Here is a 22,408-nt window from a genome sequence, read left to right on the forward strand (position 1 = left end):
ACTGCAGACACAGAAAAATCTACAAGAAAGGAAAGCTAACATAAATTAGACAACCAAAAAAAAAAAAGGGGGTACTTTCCCTTGGGAACCCTGAACCTATTACATTTTTATGCATGTTAATGAAATCAAAGTAAGTGTTTTCAAGAAGGATTAACAAATCAGCTTAATAAGGTATTTATTTTGTTCTACTGTAAAAAGTATCTGTTGTAAAGTAACACTTTGAGGCAGACGAATATTCATTCAATTATTACAGGAATAGAAAGAAAAATATTTAATCTGTTAATGTCTGAAATCAGCAAATAGGTAATATTTTTTTCCTTTTCTGCTTAAATAGTTTTGTTCTACCTAAATAGCTATGGATTTATTTCATTTTTAACACAAGGTTTGCAAGACTTGTTTGTATGAGCAGTACAACATTGTATTTTCATTTTTCATGTATATTGAGCCCACACATATATTTATCATTTATGATAGCTGAAAACTGTAGAGCACTTTTTTGCTGGAAATGTAGCATCAACATACTATTTAATTACTGCAAGTATAGGCCTTTTTTTGTGGTGTGGCAGAACCATACAATTTCATCCAAGCATGTATTCAGCTTTTCCAGCTTTATCCTAGTGGAGGGCATATATCTATATGATAGATAGTTTGCCATAGTTTGCCATCATTCTTTGCATTATAGAGTTTCCTTTGATCACTGTCAGATTTGTTGGTTTGTTGCAGGGCAATTCTCGACAATCGAGGACCGGGGTGGCCCTCCTCAGTCACCAAGTCCAGCCTTCATTATCATAGGCAACCATGTAAAATAATATTTTTCATTAAGCACTTACAATTTTTCTTGCATAGCGTTATTAGTTATAATAGTACATTGGGATACATTCTCTCTGGTTATTCTGTAGTTTTGAGTAGAGTTGCATGCTGGACTTAAAACATTGCTTAGAATCTGTTACCTGTGCCTGAACCCTCCTGCAGGCTGTAAGGGTGATTCCAGCACAACGTTCACAATTATAAAAACTCTGAAAGATCAACTGATGCTGACTAATGAGCAAATCATCACGTGCACCAGATTCTGCCACTCTTACCTATAACAGTATACAAATGTAGACATAACCCCATAGAAGATTATGGAACTAGTAAAAATGTAAAATGTGCCTGAAGGGGGATCACTGCAGATCAAGGAAAGGATTCCCTGATAGTGTCCTCAATTCACAAAGCAGCACAGCCTCAAATATCCATTTGCTTAAATCAATTATTAAGGAGCCTGACCACCTCACTGATAGTTATTCCTGAGTAATAACACAGGCATAAATTGGATGATGCTCGAGTCAGAGCTTCATCTAGCTCCAAATGTTTACTAAACTATAAATAACCATAGAAGCATAGAATGGTTTGGATTGGAAGGGATCTTTAATAGTCACCTAGTTCAACCCCCCTGCCATGGGCAGGGACACCCTCCACTAGACCAGGTTGCCCAAAGCCCCATCCAACCTGGCCTCGAACACTTCCAGGGAGGGGGCAGCCACAGCTTCTCTGGGCAACCTGTTCCAGTGCCTCACCACCCTCACAGGGAAGAATTTCTTCCTAATATCTAGTCTGAATCTACTCTCTTTTAGTTTAAGCCCATTACCACTTGTCCTATCACTACAGGCCTTACTAAAAAGTTTGTCCCCATCTTTTCATAAGCCACTGTAAGTATTGAAAGGCTGCTCTAAGGTCTCCCCAGAGCCTTCTCTTCTCCAGACTGAACAACTCCAACTCTCTAATGACTGGGTATATATGATATCATAAAAGATTGTATTATTTCACTGACATCAGTTTGAATGCATCTTTACTTCTGTAGACCATACAGCTCTCGCAAAACATTGGTTTATGAGTCACAGAGCAGAGTATATTTTTCAGTACATTTTAGAAGTGCTGTCAAAATTAAAAAAAAAAACAACAAACAGAGGTGGAGAGGGCTTGCTGTCTCACTTCCAGTCCTTTTGTGTGTACTTATATTACTGTAGATATATATGTCCAGAATTCTACAGCTGAAATGTCCTGCTAGCTATGACTCAAACAGATGCTGGAAAACTGGAAACAATTTTTAAGTGTCTCAAAGCCCAAAAAGCACAGTAGCAAAAGCTAAACAAGATTAGCTAAGAGTATGTGCAGATATTGACTCAGACATGGCCTAGTAGAGATTTCTGATAGTAACTAATTCCAGCAGAGAAAAGCATCACAGAGGATTGTGCTTGGAAACCAGGCTGAAACTAAGGCACCAGTCACAAAGAAGAAAAAAAATGCCTCAGTACGTAATGAAGCGCCCATCACTGCAGAGCGGGAACCTTTCTAAGCAGTATGCTATAGTTTAAATAGAATGGATAAGCTTGATACAGAAATTGGGTGGGCAAAATTCCTTGGTCTTATTTTGAAGGGGAAGATGATCATACTAGTTTATTAAATGCTTACCCTAAGGCAAGTTTTCTTATAGACATATATGGGACAAGCTCATATATTCAAGAAAACTGAGGAGAGCATTAATAGATGCTTTATATTATGCCTAAGTGTAGAATACCATCTTTTTTATGTTTCTAGGCTATAATCTTTTCATGTTTGTAGACTGTTAACACATAAACCAGTAAGTATAAACTTCATATTGGTCCAACACATTTTATACCACAATAAATTTCATCAGAATGAGAGACTGGGGGGCTGTTGTTGAATGACCTGTTAAAAACCAGCATTAGGTTTTCAGCACAAGGCACGTTCAGCAGAAGCAGCTGGGCCGGGTGAAGCGAGGGATCGCGAGGTGCAGCTTGAGTGACCGCATCGAGAGATGACGTGCTTCTTACCCACCTCAGGCACTGGGCACCGCCGACAAGTAAGACATGATACTAATCACAGCGCTGACGTTACATGAGAATACCTGTGCCAAGTCATACCAAGGGGTCCGGGTAGCCTGCTGTCCTGTCCCAGAACCGTGACCTGATGACAAGAACGGGAAGAGGACACACTCAGCTGTACGTCCTTACCACACACTGCTAGCTTCTGGCACTCTGTGCCTTCGTTATTTCCCGAGCCGGTCTTTAATCACCGTCAATGAACTCTCCGTTTGCATTTTTTCAATTCTCTTTTGAGCAAGACGAAGTAGCTTTGTGGCTCAGGGACTTCACGCAGTAAGTAATACATACAGAATACATCGTGTGGAAGGCTTATTAGCAGGATTTGGGGATTATCACATTGCATACCATGGTACTTATGTTTGGCAGATTCTCCTCTCTGAGAAAGGGACATAAAGCTAAAAGCAAAACTCTTACAACATTATCTGTTCCACACCGAAGGTCCTTCAAACAGGTGGTGTTTCGTATCACTTCTAATACATCCTGCATGATTAGCTTTCAAGCATGAGGTTGTATCATTATTTTAAGTCCTCCAGCAGCAGCTCCCAAGATCTAAACTCATATATATTCCTGGACGTACACAAACACACAACGGTTGTCCTACCAAACAGTCCAGCAATTTTAAAACATTAAAAACGTGATCTACCTCCAGATCTATCAAGCAGCAATACAGCCTCATAAAATAGTGATGCTTCTTATTTTTTCATTACTGCCAGGCATCAGGCATAGCAGCAGGAAGGTGAGTTAGCAAAGACATTCAGACGTTTCTCCCCAAAGGCACAGTGACCTCAAGGGTCAAAACCAGCTTTCTCCTACCGAAGCTTGAGCTGGTGCTCCCTTATGCCATTAAAACACCACAGAATTAGGGAGAGAATATCTTTTAAATCAAGAATTTCATAGGCACAGAGAAGCGACTCTGGAAACTAAACAAGAATGTTTTGGTTAAAAATTGTGTTTATTGCTACAGCTGTTTCTTAATTAGTTTCTTCCTGACAAACCTGGCTAAAAAGGATATTGTAAAACAAACTCCAGTGGTTTGGCAGTTGATTGATTAACAGTATTTATTGTAAATGTCACGAATGGCACTGACACTGTGGAAACCTAGATCCTAGAGCATCACGTTCTATCAGAAACACTACGCGACCATTTCCATAAGCTGTATCTGCAGCAGTTACAACTGCTTTACTTTTCTAATGCCAGCAATAACATTTATGTTTGTTTTCACATCATACCTCTTTAGGACAGCCAGAGAGAAACCAATCACTCATGGGACAGAATTTGTTTTCTTTTGTTTGCTTTTTTAAGAATCATGCTGTGCACTTAAAAATCTTTCATTTCTTTAAAAAACAAACCCACTACAACCAGTCTCTTAGTCTTTTTCTGCAATATTCTTCATGTTAAATGAGACGACATTCCCAAGGCATAAATATGACCGTTATAAGCAAGTTGCTGTATTTTGTAGACAACTTACTTGTTTTCATCGACTATACTGACTATACTTCATTATGGCAAATAATTTTGAGAAAGTCTAATTACAAATACAATGGGTTTGGTTTTTTTTTAAACAGAACACAGAGGCCACCACAATTACAATAAAACTTCAGCCTGTTATGAATTGTTTTCCTCCAAAAGTAAGGAGATGAAGATCAACAAAAGAATCAACAGAAACTAAACATATTGCACAAACAGTCAAAATGCAGAAGCCAACCCGCTGGCTCTAGAGAGAGGAAGAATTCAAGCTACTCCAATGAAAGTAAATGGCACTTGTCAGTCAAATTTGGCTTGACTGTGTCTTATTCTCCTTCATCTTTCTGCTCTTCTGCTTCACCGCTTTGCATTTCCCTTCATCGCTTTGGGGAACAGCTGCAGCAGAGCTTTCCTTTCTAGGACTGTGTGCTGAAGGAGCTGCAGTTTGTAACCCCCGTGGGCTTGCGCCGGGGGGACCCTCTCTGTAGGTGGTGGGAGGGCTGCACCGGAGGGGTCTCTGGCAGCGAGACGTGGTAGAAGTTCGGTAACCGAATGTCGTACCTAAAGCCTTTCCCCACGTGCACTCTGTCATTCAAGGCATACAGTTTTTCAGCAATGTCGCTCCCAATTAAAATTGAGAACAGGCGGGAGATGAAACGGTGTTTGGCAAACAGCAGATACAGCTTCTTTCTCCTCCAGGCCACGTACCGACAATCTGTCTCTGCTGTAAGCGTTACCTGTAGAAGAGAAAATTAAAATTAGCTAGGTGATAAGGCAGTGATATTGCCGCTGCTGCCCTTGCTCAGAAAGCACCCCCCGTCTCTCAGCAGGCATGCAGGCTGCATCTGTAATGTACACCTCGCGTCTTTGCACCTACTGCAGTGAAAACCATTTAATCCAGCCAGAGAGCTCTGCGAGGTCTACTGTATGCAGGTCCTGGTTTTGGCTGGGATAGCTATTTTTTTTTCCTAGCAGCTGGCATAGTGCTGTGTTTTGGATTTAGGCTGAGAATAATGTTGATAACACTCTAATATTTTAGTTGTTGCCAAGCACTCAAGTACTTTTCAGCTTCTCATACTGCCCCGCCAACGAGAAGGCGGGGGGTGCACAAGAAGCTGGGAGGGGGCACAGCCAGGACAACTGACCCCAACTGGCCAAAGGGATATTCCATACCATATGACGTCTTGGTCAGTGTCTAACTGGAGGGTTGGCCAGGAGGCGGCATGGCTCAGGAACTAGCTGAGCATCAGCTCAGGGTGGTGAGCAATTGCACTGTGCATCACTTGTTTTGTATATTCTTTTATCGTTATTATTTTCTTCCTTTTCTGTCCTATTAAACTGTCTTTATCTCAGCCCACGAGTTTTACTGTTTTCTTTTTGATTCTCTCCCCCATCCCACTGAGGGAGGGGGGCAGGGGGAGCGAACAAACAGCTGTGTGCTAGTTTTAGCTGGCTGCCTGCCTGGTTGTACCACGACAATGCAAAAGACAAGCGAGAAGGGCGACGGGGAACGGACCAAGTGATTGCGTGTTGTCGGCCTCAGCGACAGCATGCCGATACCCACGCTGAAGGGCAGCCCCAGCCAGGATGCCGGCGGGCAGCATGGCCCGGCCTCAGCCCCGCTCTCCCTGCTTCCCTCTCGGCAGCGCCAGCTGGAAAGGCAAGTCTAAAGAAAGCTCTCGACAAATGCCATTTCCCCTCGTGACGCGAGACATCGGATCCCACAGGCAGGAGCTAGTGTGTCAGTCAAGTGGCAGCAGAGGGAGGGCTCGGGGATCTCAGGGCAGCCCAGACGGACGCTGCGTCCCGCGCTGTCTCCCCGTGCCGAGCTGCAACACAAGCATGGCTCTCCCCAGCCCGTGCTCTCCTGCTCACCTCCCGTAGGGAAGCCTCTTCACCACCAACTTCCACGCACCTCCTCCAAACCTGCTTTCTCAGGGCTGGATTTTAAGCGTAGCCAAAGAATGCAAACAGAGTCTACCTCCCAGGTTAGCTTTAAGAAAAACGCCCGTTTGTTGTAACAACGAGATGCAAACAGAAAGAAAATACAAATGGCACAGCCAGTGCAACAGGTAAAGAGGACTTCCCTCCCCAAATTAATGGGATGCCACTTGTTTGTATAATTTCACAAACAAAACCCACAACTAAATTAACTAAACCGATTAGTATTTGAACAGTTTTCTGTGGTATTAAAAAAAAAAAAACCACCCTCCGCTTTTACCTGGAAAATTCCCTCTTCTGTGGGCCTCAGTGAATCCCATTCAGGAGAATCCAGAAATTGAAGAGGAAAAATATAATGCAGAAACTCCCCATCAACTGTCACTCTGATCCTACCAAGATAAGATGTGTTAATTTGTTAGTACTACCTGTACTGCAGCAACGACTGCAACAAGAATGTGTTATTTCTACTATGATGTGAGGAGTTTAAACACAGCTTTGAGAGCATGGAAAAGCAATCACTGGCCAACAGTATCCTAATTATAATTATGAACACAACTTGATCGGGCCAGTTGAAAGAGAATACAAGGCAACTATGCAACTGAAATGGAAATCTTTCCAGGCCTTACTCAAGTCATACTATTCTTTCTGGGGCAGGTCCGTGCAGCAACAGGCAAGCTTTGTCATGGAAAGGCCAGCGTGCACCGGAGAGGTGGAAGACCAATGCACATAACACTGTTTGCCTCCTTCACTTGAAAGCCATGGGATATACTTTTAGGTTTGGCAAATACACATTTTAGAGGGAACAAAATGGCAAAAGCAGGAAGTGGGAAGCAGGAGTTGCCCGCAGCACGCCTTAGGTAGGACTCTCTCAATGTTCAACAGGAATTACGTGGCCACGGGACTGTCTCTGGAGCCAGGAGAACAGCATGGAGGTACGGGATCTCTGTGTGAATGCTGTGGCCTTCTGCAGATGCCAAAGGAAAATTTTCTTTCTACTTTTTAAATCATATTTAAGTTTGAAGGCACACAAGCAGGAAACGTATGCTTGAACCTCATGAGCTAAAAGAAAAAAAGCAAGCTGTAGGAGTCCCCTTTTCACATCTGCTCTGCACCAAGATTAACGCTTCTTACAAAATCAGAAGCAGGAGCCCTGTGCTGCATGAAGGAGGGTGGCAGGAACTCCCTGCATGATTACTAACTGCATGTAGAAGGATGGACACCTCTCTTTCAGTATGACTATGACCGAAAGCAACCTCCATGTGATACTTTCGAGACAGCTTCCAAGAATGCTCTGAACCAGGGTGTCACTAGGGTCAACTACCTAAAATCCACATTACTCACTGCAAGTAGTCCTACATCAGCTGAGTTTCAAGCCGCCTACAAATTCCATCTATCCATGCAGCAGGCTGTCAAAATGCACCTACAAAGTGTCCCATCAAAGACAGACCATGGCCATCACCATCATCTCTGGGTATCCCATCTACTCTTGTGGTAGTCCAGTACTGTATACCATTTTGTATACAGTACAAAAGCCAGTATTTCCCCTCAGGAAAGCATCAGAAAGGATGCCAGAAGGATCCCCAGTAAGCAGGGAGTACAAGCAGGTGGATTTATTGCCTCAGGGTCTAACTAAAGGCCACACAATGTACAGTAACTGTAGACTCAGCTCTGCAAATCTTGATAGGGCTTGACTATGTCCCCTTGTAATGGAAGGGTGCTTTTAGGCTTTCTGCTCTCCCTTACTCCCCCTCCTCTCCCACCCCCCAGAAAGCTACCAAATACAATCTGTATGAAAGTCAAGATCTCTATTATAAACAGAGTTTACCTCAGTATCTTCAGTTTCATAACTACCTTTTAGTCCCGTTTCGGATGATACTAGCAAAGAAAAATAAGAAAGATGCTGCGTTCATCAGCTAGGCAGTAGACAGATAGCAAAGCATAGCCTGAAGCACACATTTGTTCCCTTTATCTGCCCAACCTGTTAAGTGCTATGATACAGTGGTCTGGAAAAGAATGACTTAAAATCCTTTTCTTTATGCTATTACAGATTTTGTGCTTAGTGTTTTTGTGCTAGTGCTGTCCTAGACAAGTGTATTTAGCCTATTAATATTTATATTACTTGCATTAATATTTAATCTATTGTACTGGAAAATGAACAAACAATACACAAATCAGGCTTTTTTTTTTTTTGCTTTCATTTTCAGAAAGGGGGGAAAAAAAAAAGATATTTGCAGTAAGTCTGACCAAACCGATACAAACCTGCCTGACACAAGCAAGGACAGTTTATCAATAGGTGTTTTGCCCTGCATGGCGTAACAGTGTTCCTTCTCCAGGGTAACCACTTCTGCATCACAGCACAAGACGATCTTCCTGTAGACAGTCAAAGAAATTCCCAGAGGCTGGAAGAGAGCACTGTAAAGTTCCTGGAATTCTTTGTCAAAAGAAACACTCCGAACTTGGTAGGTGACATAAATGAACTGGACGAAGCATATAGCAAACAGTATAAAATTCCAGGAGAATATATCAGCAGCACAGACATCCAGCCAAGCCCAAACAGAAGAGCAGAGAAAGCCCAATCCAAGCAAGCTGAAGACATAGAGAAGCCCAAAGAATCCACTTCCACCCATGAAGCCAACAACAAAGAGAATACTGGCTAGGTGGTAGATAGATCCCTCAGCCTCTTGCTTCCAGGTGGTACAGGTAGGATGTGCATATATCAAACTTTCCCAAAAACTTGCATTTTCTCCCATGGCTGGAATAATTTTTCGATTCGGCTGAATCTTGGAAATTTTTATTTATGCGATAAAACTAGTGGGGTCCTTTGCTTTTCCATTCTTGCAAACTCTGCTCAATGATCATATAACATCAGGGTCTCTTTTGGTAGTAAAGTTGCACTTAGGATTTCCAGCAACTAGGAGGCTAATGTTCTCAGGAGGCAATGCTGTTTCTCATCAGTTCATGCATTGTCTTGACTTTGGCCATGTCATCTGTAGTTTCATCTGATCTGGACAATTGAAGAAAAGACGAATTACTTATAAAATTACTTTCATCAATTAAACTCTATCAAAGCTTTTATCGTCTAAAGCCACAGACTGCATTACAATCATCCAATTCCCCCTGTAGCCCTGTGATTCCAGGATCAAACCTTAATATTCATTCAATTGAAGATCATGTTTCCGTATCTATGAACACTGTAGCAACCACTGAATCGACGCTGAATCCATGTAAACCTATACATTGCACCCACAGCATCCTGTGACAAGTCTTTTTACAGCCCAACTGCTGAGAAAGTAGCTGCATTGGTAGGTCACGAACCTGTCACCTGCGAGCCTCATTTAATGCCCTACCTAGCTCTTGAACAAGAAGAGCCAGTGAACTCTTCTCCCTCGTTCACCTCCATCTCCCTCTGGATTTCTGTCAAACCACTCTCCTTTCCCCCCTGTGCCTTTCTGTTATCATTAATGAGCTGAGCAAGGCTGCTCTGTCCCCGCAGACAACCAACTACATCCCCAAACACCACAACAAGGGAAATCCAAGTATCATGAGGGATGGTCTTTTCTGCTCCAAGGATGACAGGCAAAAAGCTGTCATGTATGAAGAAGACTACGAAGCTTAACGGTAGCTTTATACTGATTATGTTATTACAACATGAAGTAATCAGTCCTGCAAAATACTTCTCAAAGGCCATTTACAAAGCAATTGTATAACATTCAAAGTTCTACCTTGTATAAAATTATGTGGGCCGTGGCATGAAATTATTGTTCAACACTGTAAAATGTTAAACATGCTGTTTGTTTCCATGTTATAATGTACTCCTAAGAGTTAAATAAAAAGTAAAATACACAACTGAAAAGCATGAAAAAACCCAAAATAAATTTAAAAAATCAAAACCAGCCTTCTATGTCTGTAAAGTAAAAATACATGCTTCAGTGTGAGATTAGACATGGTAGAAATTGCAAAGACAGAGTCTATCAGAAGTGTAATCAGGACTGAAACCCACCAAAAGTCTTTAACTGTCTGGTTCTTTTCCTGGTAGAACAGCAGGGAAGCTAAGAAATATCTTGCTATCTAAATTATTAGATTCTCTAGAATATCAAAGGTAGCTTTTTTTTTTTTTCCCAAGAGCCACAGAAGTCAATACTTCAAAAGTACTGCTGGTGCAGTGAAGCATCCAACATCATTCAGCAGGGCTTTCAGTGGTGTTTTTTCTAACGGTGACAGGTCTAAGAAATTAAAAAAGCAAAGTCGTATCACATTTCCTAGCTGCTACAGCTCTACTTCTTTTAAGTTTATTCAACCCCCAACATTAATTCCATGAGTCAAAAACACTAATGCTAAATGAAGACATAAAATCCTGAACAAGAGCAGCAGAGTTCAGAAGAAAAGGTTAGGAGGAAAGCTCTCCCTCTCCAGGAGTGGCGATAGGGAAGTCACTGACCCATAAAAATATCACAGCTAAAGAGCAAGGAACCTTTCCAAATTAAAAGTGCTCAATATCCTACCATAGTGGAAGAACCAGCATTACAAGAATGACGTACTTTGTAGCTATGAGCTTTACTGTTTGTCTCTTTACCCAAATACTCTTCTCTGGTAGAGGATTTCCCCCCGGATGCAGGATTTAGCCCTTGGAGAATGGGAGATGAGAACTGCATCAGCTACGAAGAAGTTACCTGGGCTTGGTAAGAGCACAGGGAATTTTCGGTGGTATTTCTGTGATCAAGGGGTAAAATTTCTGAACCGAAAGAAAATAAAACTGGAACATGCAGTTCCCAGACCTTGCGTTCTGAATCCAGTCTGCATTTCCACTGCATGGTCAAAAATCGGCAGCATAAATTTTTTGTTTGTTTGTTTCATACAGAATCACTGATAACAGTGATTTTTGCATTAGTGTTAATACTTCTGCTCTATTGCCAACGTTTTGCTCTGAGCAGTTCTCATGAAGACCCTAAGTTCTACAAAACATTCAGTGTTTTGAATGGAACCATACCTGAGAAGTTACATGGGAGGCTGTAAGCATGCCACCAACAAAAACACCATACTGTAATCTACTTTCCATTACCAACATCTTTTTGTCATGTAAGGTCATGCATTGCAATAATTTAACATGACATTGCAATAATTTCAGAAAATTTATGTTCAGTTTTCAATTCGCTTATAGCATTCACAGTCTGCCCATACTACAGCTCATAGTATTGCTGTAAAACATATATTCATGATAAGATGGGTCAAAATAATTTGGAAAGAACAGCACGCCACTGGGACATAGAGGGTTGTCTTACACAAAACCAAAGCCCTGGAAAAACTGTTCTGCATTTGTAACTGTTTATTTTTAGAATGGAACCTGTCTTCCAAAAAGACAATATGCAAAACAGGCTGTATGTAAAATTCCCATTTGTTTCAGCAGATCTCCACAATGCGAAGTTCCATTGTACAGCACTGTGCTACTGCATCACCCAGGCTGGAGAGGACCTCCCTCCATCCAGGCAAGAGGAAGGGCAAAGGAGGGAGGCCAGCACTAGCACAGAACACAACCTCACTCACCAACATGACAGTCTCCTGAGCTACTCAAGGTGTGCAGGCAAAACCAAACCTTCTGGAAACACTGATGAAGACTACTGTAAGTAGTCTGGGAGACCTTATAGCAGCCTTCCAGTACCTAAAGGGGCCTGCAGGAAAGCTGGAGAGGGACTGGTTATCAGGGAGAGTAGCAATAGGACAAGGGGTGATGGCCTTAAGCTGAAGGAGGGCAGATTTAGATTAGATATAAGGAAGAAATTCTTCACCATGAGGGCGGTGAGGCACTGGAACAGGTTGCCCAGAGAAGCTGTGGAGGCCCCATGCCTGGAAGTGTTCAAGGCCAGGCTGGATGGGGCTTTGGGCAACGTGGTCTAGTGGAGGGTGTCCCTGCCCATGGCAGGGGGGTTGGAACTAGATGATCTTTGAGGTCCCTTCCAACCCAAACCATTCTATGATTTTATGATACTAATAAATGGAGCTGGTTTCTCAGGGCTATGATGAAGAGCAGGCACACTTGCTGCCAATGAACTACAGACTGAAAGAGGGAATTCACCTCTTTTTAATCAAGAAGTTATTCTAAGATTTGGGAGCCAAAAATTGTTGGTAGTTTTTTTTAGGAAGTATTACGTAGAGCAGAGACAATAGTATGTATGGGTCTAAGCATAGTCAAATATCTAATTTTGATTGCTATTTAGTGCTATAAAAGGCCTTTCACATTTTTCTTTGTAGTTCCTACAAGTCCAGAATATATACTCTTGAGGGCTTCAGAACAGGCACTCTAATTAAGCCATTCACCTACTGCAAGCATGGGGGAGAAAAAAAGCCCAAAACGAAAAATCCAAACAGCTGTGAGTCATCCTCCACTGAGGACCGCACTACAAAGTGCCCGCAGTAGCATGGCATTACCAAGTTTGTAAGTACCCGGAGGGGACACCATCCTTTCACTGAGATGCTTCAGCGTTCTTAGCTGCCAGGACAGGGAATGTGCCTACTGATGTGGCCTTGTTTGGCGTCCTGCTTCAGCTGTCCCATCTGTGGTGAACAGTTATCACTACAGTTTCATTTGATGGTGATGATCAGGCAAGCTTAGGCAGGAAACTCCATTTAAAGCAGGTATCTTGGATTATAAGCCTGAAGAACCGTATCTTCCCCAATTAAATGCTAAATACTTTCTGCTCTGTCCCCTGCCTATGGAGAAGAAGGAGCATGATGCACAAGCACAGTCTCTGCTATGTGACTACCGTATTCAGAATAAGACGACATTGACATCTGTGGGCTGCTGGAGCCAGAGGTGCATGGAAGAGGTCTCCTCCCAGCTCAGGAAGGAGACGTGCCCTGCCAACACAGGCAGATGCTTCTGAGTGTTTTGCCCCACCACGCATCCCACCCTCTCCAGCAGAAGCAGATCAAGTGCTGGGAAAAATCAGCCCAGACTAGAGATGTTAGCAATATAAAGCAGCAGGGACTTCTTTAAAACAAACAGCAGCATTGCTGAAAGGACTAAGCTGTCATCAGAAAGTGCTAAAATCAACAAGTTTGCTGGAGCTTCAAAGCACTAAATGGAGTATTTCACTTATACTCTCAAAAATAAATACCCGCCAGCAACTTAAAACTTCATATAAGCAGTATACTAAAACAGTCAAACCAGAATGAATTTATACTGTAATTTAAATGTGCATGGTATAACTTCCCCTCCTCAAATGGGCATTTTCCCCATAGATTGGAGTAGTCCCACAAAGAATTACCAATTACGTACATTTTTAATTTGCTTGAGAACTGGGTACTTCACCCCATTTTTGTAACTGATGACTCAAATTCAGCTTTGAGAAGCTTTGAGTGTTAGTTACTGTGTCTGGATCACAATTAATTTCTGCAAAAAATAAACCCTAAAAGCCCTGAGGCCAACAGCAGTTCTCTCTTTGGTCTTTTAATTAAGTCAAAAGTAAAGCTATTCAAACACTCCATTCTTTAGTTGCCTTATCCCAAGTATTCAACCAGAAAGCCCTCAGCACATTCACCCTGTACATGTTGACAGGCCGCAGAGCCATACATGCTGATGGTGTAACCAGCCTGGATGAACTACATTGTTTGCAACAGGTTTGGAAGCAAAAGGGAAGATTTTCCTTTACAGTATATATGCTTTCATGTACAAAATGAGCTTATGCTGGATTTAGCAGGATTTGTCTCACTGGTTTTAGCCATCTACAGTGTAGATGTTCATACGTGAGGCAGCGGCCACAGCAGTCAGCAAAGTTGCTCCAGCAGCTCCACCAGGAACTAAGCGGTCCTTTTGACCAAGCGCAACCTTCCCAGCCTCGGTGCTCCCCGCTTCCAGGGGGGCGAGCTCTAAGCACCCTGTCTAGGCTGGCAAGTTACATCTGGTCTGGCCACCGTTTAGATGTATAAAAAAAAGCTGCTCCTTAATTTTAGCAAGTACTTCCTCTACCATGCAATGTAATTGCATGCATTGATTAACATACCGCTTCCTTCCATTGCCCCTATCCCTGTTCATGTAGCATGCTTTCCCCACACTACTGTCCTTCCGCCCTTGTTCCCTTGGGGTTAGATACCCGCAGGGACCGAGACAACCAGACTCCTAATTGCAATGCAGTGTCTAACTCACACAGCACCCAGAGGAGCTATACACCTACAGACGGGTATGGCGATGCGCCTATAGGCAAGTATGGGCAGTTAAAAAAGCTGTTTTCAGTGATAAACTGTCCTTGAAGCCACTCCAGGCTCAAAGCATGGAGGCAGCAATTAGGACAGTAACTAACAACACAAGCTCATATCCTAGCTCACCTTAAACTTCTTGAGACTATATCCTAGAGAAAGCAGTAACTGTAATACTGGAAAACACGTGGTTTTCTTGAGAAAATGCAGCCTGTGCAACATAGAGAAGGCTGTATCTTCATCACAGTCCATGACATCTATTTGGGTAGTACAAACGGAAGGAGGATGAGGAAGAAAAGGACTACCCAATCCAAAAGACAAAGGTACCAAGATAATCAGTCACTATAAAACTAGATATATTCAGATTACAAAGATACACAAGCATACATAGCAAAAGTAATTAATTATTGGGATGGCTTTAAAGATTTCCTTTGCTGAGAATTAAAGAAGTCAGGATGCTGTCTGGTACCTAAAGTAAGTCTGAATATGCTATTATTAAAAAATTAATTGATTTACTACGATTCTATTTTTTATTCTCCAGGAAGTCAGATTAGATGATCACAATGTCTTCTCAGCTTTTGTTTTAAGTTACTTAACATAAGCAAGTTTTATATACCTAGAAAGTTACATAGCTGGTCTTCCCAATGAAATCTAGAAGCCTATCTCAGATACCAACTACACAGCTACTTTAGACAACCGAAAACACTGAAATTATTCCTCCTATATACCTTCCAGCAGAAACCTTCATCTATGTGGAGCCAGCATCCCTTCCTGGCAATGTTTTTTTTCAAAGAACAGGATGTTTTATCAATGAATGCTTTAACATGAAACACGTATGCAGCCCAGCAGCTGAGCCTCAGGACCCTGCTCCCCAGGGTAGCGTCCCCATCGCAGTACGAAGAGCAACTGCAGCACGGGTCCCCCTTGCTCAGCCTCCCTCCTGCGCAACATCACGGCTTCAACAAGAAGGACAGCAAGTGACCCACCCACACAAGCCAAAATGAGTCACTCAGGGCACCCTCATGGGAGCAGGGAAGATGGATTTGCACTCCCTTGGGCTGAGGAAGGCATCCTGTATCTCACTGGTGTCTCATCACTGTGTCTCTCCCCCTGGATCAGCACAGGCTGTCACTTGGAAGGTAAAGCATCTCAGGCCCTAGGAAAAGCAGTCGAACTGCACCCTTCCCAGTTCGTGCAGTACCCCCCTGGGCTGCGCAGGCTGCAGCTGCCGAATTGGACCCCCAGAGCATCCGAGTGAAGTGATATCTTCTCAGAGAGCGATCCTTCTGGGAATGCTCAGAGCTACAAAACAAGCAGCTGGAGCACATCCAAGCACCAGTGGTGCTTCACTGAGAAATAACCACCAGCCAAGCGGGACTTCTTGGGGCCAAAATCCTGCTCTGGTCAGGCAGAAATTAGGCTCCCGCGTTCAAGGTTGTTCAACAAAGAACCCCCTTCGGTCAGCTGCTGCCTAACCCTGGAGACACCCCAATGCCACCTCTACATTGAAGTCAATGGTCCACATGAACGCCCCACCAACAGCACGAGGCTGGTGACTGGTCGTCCTCTTCACCAGGCTGGGCCCGAGCCCTGTCTCCCTGCTGCAGCGTATGCAGAAATGTCTGCAAAGCAGAGCACTTCAACGGGAGCCTTTTCATGGGACTTTCAATGCATGGAGCTTGTTTGGCTGCAGCTGAGAAGGCCTGATTCTACTTACAACTTGCTCAAATTCCTCATCTTTTTAAGAAGGGGAAAAAAGCTGGGCAGGGAGGGGCATCGAGAGAGAAAGAAAACCCACAGTGATACAGAATAGTTTAAGGCTCCTTAGAAGTACTGCATACAGTGAAGCTGCTATTATTTAGTCTTTAAATATTTAAAGACCAGCTTACTATACACAGCTTACAGTACTTGAACGATTGCTCATTTATCACTGTAAAATATACAATGCAATCCGCTGTTGTTGCAAAGGCAATACTGAAGATGCTATCTATTTTACCATCTACAGAGTATCTGATATGAAAAAAAATTTACAGATTTTCTTCCAATTTGAATCTGAACTAATGAACCATAATTACATATGGTATTCCTGCCAAAATAAGAATAATAATCCCCTCCCTCCTTTCTTTACAGTCTTTTGCTCCTAGAAAACATGCAAATGGAAGGACAGTCAGACATTTTTCAAACTTACTATGGATTGCTAGCACTTGGGTAAATTTGAGCAAGGCTCTTGTATACTGAACAGCATTGGCCAAATACTAATCCAGGGGGTCTGTTTTATGGTGTTTTATAATAAAAACTGCAAAGTGAAGCACAAGTTCAAGCTTTGCTACAGTTCGACTTTGAAATTAATAATAGTGAAAGCAGCGACAATGCATATTTCACAAATGCTTTAAAACTGTGTTAATGAACTACAGCTGAATCCTGCAGAATTCAGCTTAAATGAGTTTGCATGGTGCAGTAGTGCCGTTGGACAGGAATGTATTCCCATGAAACCAACCACCTGACGTGAACTTCATTTCCCAAAAAAGAAAGAAACACAGAGGCTTGGTTCATCACACTACACCTGCACGTACAACTGGATTACGGAGAAGAAGTGTCATGAGCCATGTGTTCAAACAGATGAACAGCACACTGAGTCATGAACCACCACATTTATGTACCCTGTGAGCTCTAAACCAGAGTGAAACACAGTGAAAGGTAACACAGATGCCCTAATGGAGCTGCTGAAATGATTTACCTTTACTGGGTTTGGGGTTAGAAGTACAGTTGTAGTCTCTGCTTTATTGGAACGAGCGTGATACGGCTTTACCTACAAAGCGGAGCCAGGCAGAAGCACGCACATGGCACTGGTTTAGCATCATTTTCATTAGTTTTCTATCTGTGGGAGCCAGAATACTCTTAGTTTCATCACGTAATATAATCACAAACTGAGGCTTTGTTCACCATATAATATCTGACTTCTGTTTGGGCAACAGCGGCATGCCCAATTACAGGTACTGTATCATCACCTGGAGACCTGATTAGAGTTCTTTATCGCAAGGTAGTAGAACGCACTAAAATGGTAAAATAAAATTGCATCTCTGAAAAGCCTGCACACCTAATAAAAAGATTAAATGTAGCTTCAGCTAACAATCCTTTTCCTGAATCCTTAAAAACTTTCTGTTCTCAACTTTCATCATAAAAGGTTTCCCTGCCACCAACTTTGCCTTCACAACTACCTGTTTTACATTTCTTTCTGTTTCAATATCTATTCTCCTCACTACAGGACTTGCAGTGTACTTGCTATTTTGCAGGCAAGGCATTTCTTTAAAACTTGACATTTTAAGCTAGTTTATTATTTGGCACCACACGGAACTTTGTGGAAAGCCTGAACAGCAACAGTTCTGCAGATGTGGAAAACATTTCTTGTTTTGCTGTGGTCAGTGAAGACATTTTTACTTGCATGTATACAATCATATTCCCATTAATCAGAGTGGCAAGAAACCTTGGTTCTGGAAGCGAGATTTCATCAATGACATCTCTGTAACACTACCAGGTGGTCCATGATTCAATATTACACGAGATCAGCTACATAAAATGTTTGCCCATAAAGTGATTGACAGCCTAAACGCACACCATGCTTTACAGAACAGCTGAGGAAAATGTGGTAAAATATTACAGTTTGGAAAAAAAAAAATGTTTGGGAAAAAAATATTACAGTTTGGGGAAAAGAAGTGTTTTGTATCATTCGTTGTATCTTTGTAAAGAAACAACTGCAAACGCAAAACCAGATCTTAATTTCAGGGTTCATCTGCTCTTACCATTTGTTGACGGGGAGAGGGAAGAATCAAATAACGGCAGCCTATGAAGCAAACCCCCAGTCAGTGGAAGAAATCCCCGGACCCCGAGTTGGTTTTGTGAAAGCAGGGATACTTCTCGAGTCAGCCCTGGTGAGCGGGCTGCAGCTGCGCCCGGGCAGAAACCAGAGACCTCGCTTTCCTAAGAAATAAACCCTAAAACCGAGATACAGAACCAAGAGTCTCACTTCAGGCAGACCCCTCGGGAGGGGAAGAGCAGGGCAGTGTGCCCCGCTCCTTTAGAAAGGGGACGCGGTAAAGCTCTCCAACTTCTAGCCGAGGCTGAACTCGGGCGCTCCGGTTACCGCCGCCGGACCGCACCGGCGGGGCGTGCTGGGGAGGAGCGCCCCGACCCGCCCGGCGTTACTCCCCGTCGCACACCGTCCCGGACACCGCCGAGCCCTCGGGGCGGCAGCCCTCCCCCGACGGCCGGTCCCCGCCACGGGTGTCCCCGGAGCGCGACGGGGCGGGAGGCGGCCCCGGCTCCCCCTCGCCCCCGGACCCAGCGGGGCGACGCTCCGCGCGCTGCCTGACTGGACAGCGCCGGCGGGGGGCGGGCGGAGGTAGCGCCGGGGCTTCAGCCCGCCCCGGCACGGCTCGGCACGGCTCGGCCCCCGCCCTCCCGCGCCCCTTACCTGCCCCGTGCCCCTGCCCGCGCCCTCCGAAAAGTTTCGCGGCCGCACGGAGGGCGCCGCGCCCGGACGGGACGGGCTCGGGCTACCGCTCCTCACCGCTCCCGGCACCGCGTCCCGCCGCGGCCACCGAGCCGCCGCTGTGACTAAAATAGGCAGAAGCCGGCGGGAGGCTGCGGGCGGCGCCAGCTCCGGGGCCGGCACCGAGCGGCCGCAGCGCGCAGGCGCCTCCCGCCGGCCCCGGGGGGCTGCGAGCGGCGGGGCCACCCCAGGCCAGCCGAGCCGAGCCAAGCCAAGCCGCGCCGTGTCCGCCTCGGCTGAAGCTGCCGCCCGTCCCGGCGCGCCCCTCTTGCGGCGGCGGCTGGGGGGCGGCGGGCGCGCTCCCCCCTCCCCGGCAGCCGGTCCCGCCGCCGGGCTCCCCCGCCGCCCCGCGCTGCCGGTGGGCACCGAAGGCGTCGAAGGGGCGGGCAGGGGAAGGAGGAGGCGGTGCTGCTGCCTGCGGAGACCCCTCGGGGACGGCGGTGCCGCCCGCTAAACTTGTGCGCCTTAAACCCGCCGCGGCTGCAGCCCGGGCGCTTGGCCGGGGCTTGCGCGCAAAACCCGCGGCTTTTGGGACACAGGGAGAAAGGCGTCTCCTTTGGTACTGCTGCCTCGGGTTAAATTGTCTGGAACTATTGGTGTAGAACAAATGAAAATACAATTTTCCGCTCTTTCACCTACTCACCCCAGCAGCGTGTTTCTTCAGAAGGGAGATACACGCCTTCAGGCTTGCCTTCATTACATGACTAGTGCATCTATTTATACACAATCTTCAGTTATTTCGTTTCAGAACAAGCATATGCTTCACCGAGAATATGGTTAAAGTGTTGCTAACAGTGTCGGTACATTAAGCCCTTCAGCGTACTAGCCAGGCATTTGTTCCGGTGATCACTTTGCATCTCGGGGACAGAGAATATATCGATTGAAGGAGACAGACTTACAAGTTGTTAATATCCCCCAAATCACAGCATATTAAATGCACAGCTCCCGTTACTAGAGAAGCTATTTCTCAATAACTGGTGCATGAGCAATAATATCTTTTAAATAGTAAGTCTGGAGAGCCTTGTGTGCTTGCTGGTGGCCAGCTCGGAGGTCCCACGGTAGGCTGACGCGCTCATCATACGGCAGGGAGATGGCACTGATGTGAACTTCCCCAGAAGTAAGAGGACAGAGCAACCTATTGTGCTCTAGATAGAGGGATCAGGGCTTTTCTTAAAACCTTTGTGAACTTGCTTTCCCAAGGGGGTTCTTTATTTTCAAAGATCTTTAGCTCCATATTTACCAGGGAAGAAGATGCGTAAATTTTTGGAATAATAGATTCTCCCAGAACTTGAAAAAACAAACAGCCAGAGCACTTTAACCCAAAGCTATCCTGAGTTACATATATTGAAAACTTCATTATCTGATTGCAGTACTTGTTTTTATATTCATTATTTTTGAGAGACACATTAGATTTTATAAATCTAATCAAGTATGTATTAAGCTTCTTGTAGTTAATAAAACATTTAAAGGATTCTGCAGTGTAGCTCAAATTACTTACCTTTCAGACATGCTTTGCATATGATATTTTACAACTTGTTTAATTTTAGCACTATCGTTAGAGAGATTTCTATACTGGCAAACCTGAGGCAGTGCTGATTATTTTTTTTCTTCTTGTTCTTTGTACTTGAGTGGAGTTGAAAGCACCCAACCACTTACTCATATTTATCACCAATTGCATTAGGCATAAATTTACCCACTATACTTACTCTTCGCTGGGATGATAGCAAAAGGATGGGCAAATACATAATAAAAGAAGGATGCTAAAGTTTTTTATTTGATTTACTTAGCTACTGAGATTACATTATTCTAATAAACCACTATTATATTAAAACATGTTCCTCCAAATCATCATAAAAGCAGCATGAAAATCAGTATATTTTGATGGCACATCTGTAAGACACTTTTTGAGTTGTGCTTAGTTGAAAGCAATGGTCATCATAATTCTCCACAGACATAAAGATCACCAAGGAACAGTTCTGCTATAATAATTTTTATTTCAATTCAATCAACTCCACATCAAATATTCTCTAGCACTTTGAGACTACAAATGACCTTCTCAATCTAGCCTTGAAAATCAGACACTGTAGAACGTTATCAGGTTAGTCAAGGAAGGCAATAATAAAAAGGCTGAGCCACCAGGCGCTGAGAAGATACTAGCACTGCCCAGCGTGCTTTGAACCGACCACTTGAGCCATCAGACTACTCTTTGATATATTTTAAACCTCTTGTGGTATTTATATGAAATGACTGTTTTTAAAAGGTCAAATAATATAATAAATGTAAACCCAAATTATAACCAATATTGTTCTTTGCAGCAGCATGGCAAGATATAAAGGTCATATGTAAAGGTAGGCTTACAAGAGAGCCTGCGGCGAGATTCAGCGATCCAATATCAGACTTGAAAATCTGTAGGAGACTTTGTGGCCCTGGGTGGAGGGAGAGGCTCAGCTCCGGCAAACGCCCTGCGTGGAGGGTGGGACAGCACCTGGCCGAGGAGCCAGCAAGGGCCAGCTAGGAAGGGGCAGCAGAAAGTGCAAGGTTTGTCCCAGATGGGCTGGACAGGAACCTGGACACCTGAACCGATGTCTTTGGGCCAGTCCCACTGTTCAGCCGTGAGACTGGACGGCGTGAGTTTCTGGCTGGTTGTAAACAGCTCTCTTCTCATACCCGCTATTAAACTTATGGGAGTACCTTAGATGCACCTGTCTCTGGGCACGATCCATCCTACGAGAAGTCTGACAGCTCCATAAAACGTGCAGATTGCCTCGCTGTGGGCTTCTTGACAGCCCTGTCTCCAGGTGCTGCTCGTAGCGTTGCTGCAGCCAAGGCAGGGTTACCCACGCAGGCACCTGAAAGTGCCCCCGGAGTGCTGGCACCAGACCTTCCCTTGGGTGTGCCGGCGATTTCCCCCAGACAGAAGAAGAAAAAAGCTCAAGGTATGATTTCACTGTCTAGAAAACAGCCCCATGTATTTCCTCAGTAACTGCTTAAGGAGGGACTGACTTACAACATCAGGTGGTTGCCTTCTCCATTATCTCTGAAATAAAGTAATGGTGTTTCTTACAACACGCTGTACTCTAGGAGGAGAAGGTATCAATAACTCTGTTTAAGGGGGAGATTTTTTATATTTTCTTAGACTTTTTAATGTTTAATAAATCTCTACTGCATTTTTTCTTTCCTTGCATTGTCCTTGGTCAATAAAAATAAGTTATGAAGCAGGGGGATATGGTGGCAGGTGACATGATGAATTACCTCTTTAAGAAGCAATGTGCTTTTCCTCTATGGATGTAATATTTCCCGGATAGTCGAAAGAGGGCTCTTGTGTAGAAGCTCTTAGTCATTTTGGACTGAGAATTAAACTCTTTATGTACTTTGAAAA

At 44.1% G+C, this 22,408-nt stretch overlaps 2 protein-coding genes across 2 annotated transcripts in view; both read right to left on the bottom strand.

Annotated features, from left to right (window-relative positions):
* Positions 1–19,029, bottom strand: part of BVES (blood vessel epicardial substance) — a 56,441-nt gene extending 37,412 nt beyond the window's left edge. The window contains exon 1 of the mRNA XM_054822087.1: positions 18,952–19,029. The gene's annotated coding sequence lies outside the window, so the exon portion shown is untranslated. The remainder of the gene's footprint in view (positions 1–18,951) is intronic.
* POPDC3 (popeye domain containing 3) lies at positions 362–19,375 on the bottom strand. The gene is made up of 4 exons (XM_054822088.1): positions 18,952–19,375; positions 8,550–9,294; positions 6,571–6,679; positions 362–5,086 (listed from the first exon to the last, which is right to left on the bottom strand). The coding sequence occupies exons 2-4, from the start codon at positions 9,038–9,040 to the stop codon at positions 4,766–4,768; spliced, it is 921 nt and encodes a 306-aa protein (XP_054678063.1). The 5' UTR covers positions 9,041–9,294; positions 18,952–19,375; the 3' UTR covers positions 362–4,765.
* Positions 19,376–22,408: the final 3,033 nt, after the last annotated feature.

The sequence above is a fragment of the Grus americana genome, chromosome 3 (genome assembly GCF_028858705.1).
Source record: "Grus americana isolate bGruAme1 chromosome 3, bGruAme1.mat, whole genome shotgun sequence".
NCBI lineage: Eukaryota > Metazoa > Chordata > Aves > Gruiformes > Gruidae > Grus > Grus americana.

Coding starts and splice junctions, on each gene's coding strand:
- POPDC3 (XM_054822088.1), bottom strand. CDS start 9,040: ATGGGAGAAAATGCAAGTTTTTGGGAAAGTTTGATATATGCACATCCT. Junction 6,680..8,549: donor TCCTTGCTTGTGTCAGGCAG/GTTTGTATCGGT, acceptor TTATCTTGGTAG/GATCAGAGTGACAGTTGATG. Junction 5,087..6,570: donor CAGAAGAGGGAATTTTCCAG/GTAAAAGCGGAG, acceptor TCTCTTCTACAG/GTAACGCTTACAGCAGAGAC.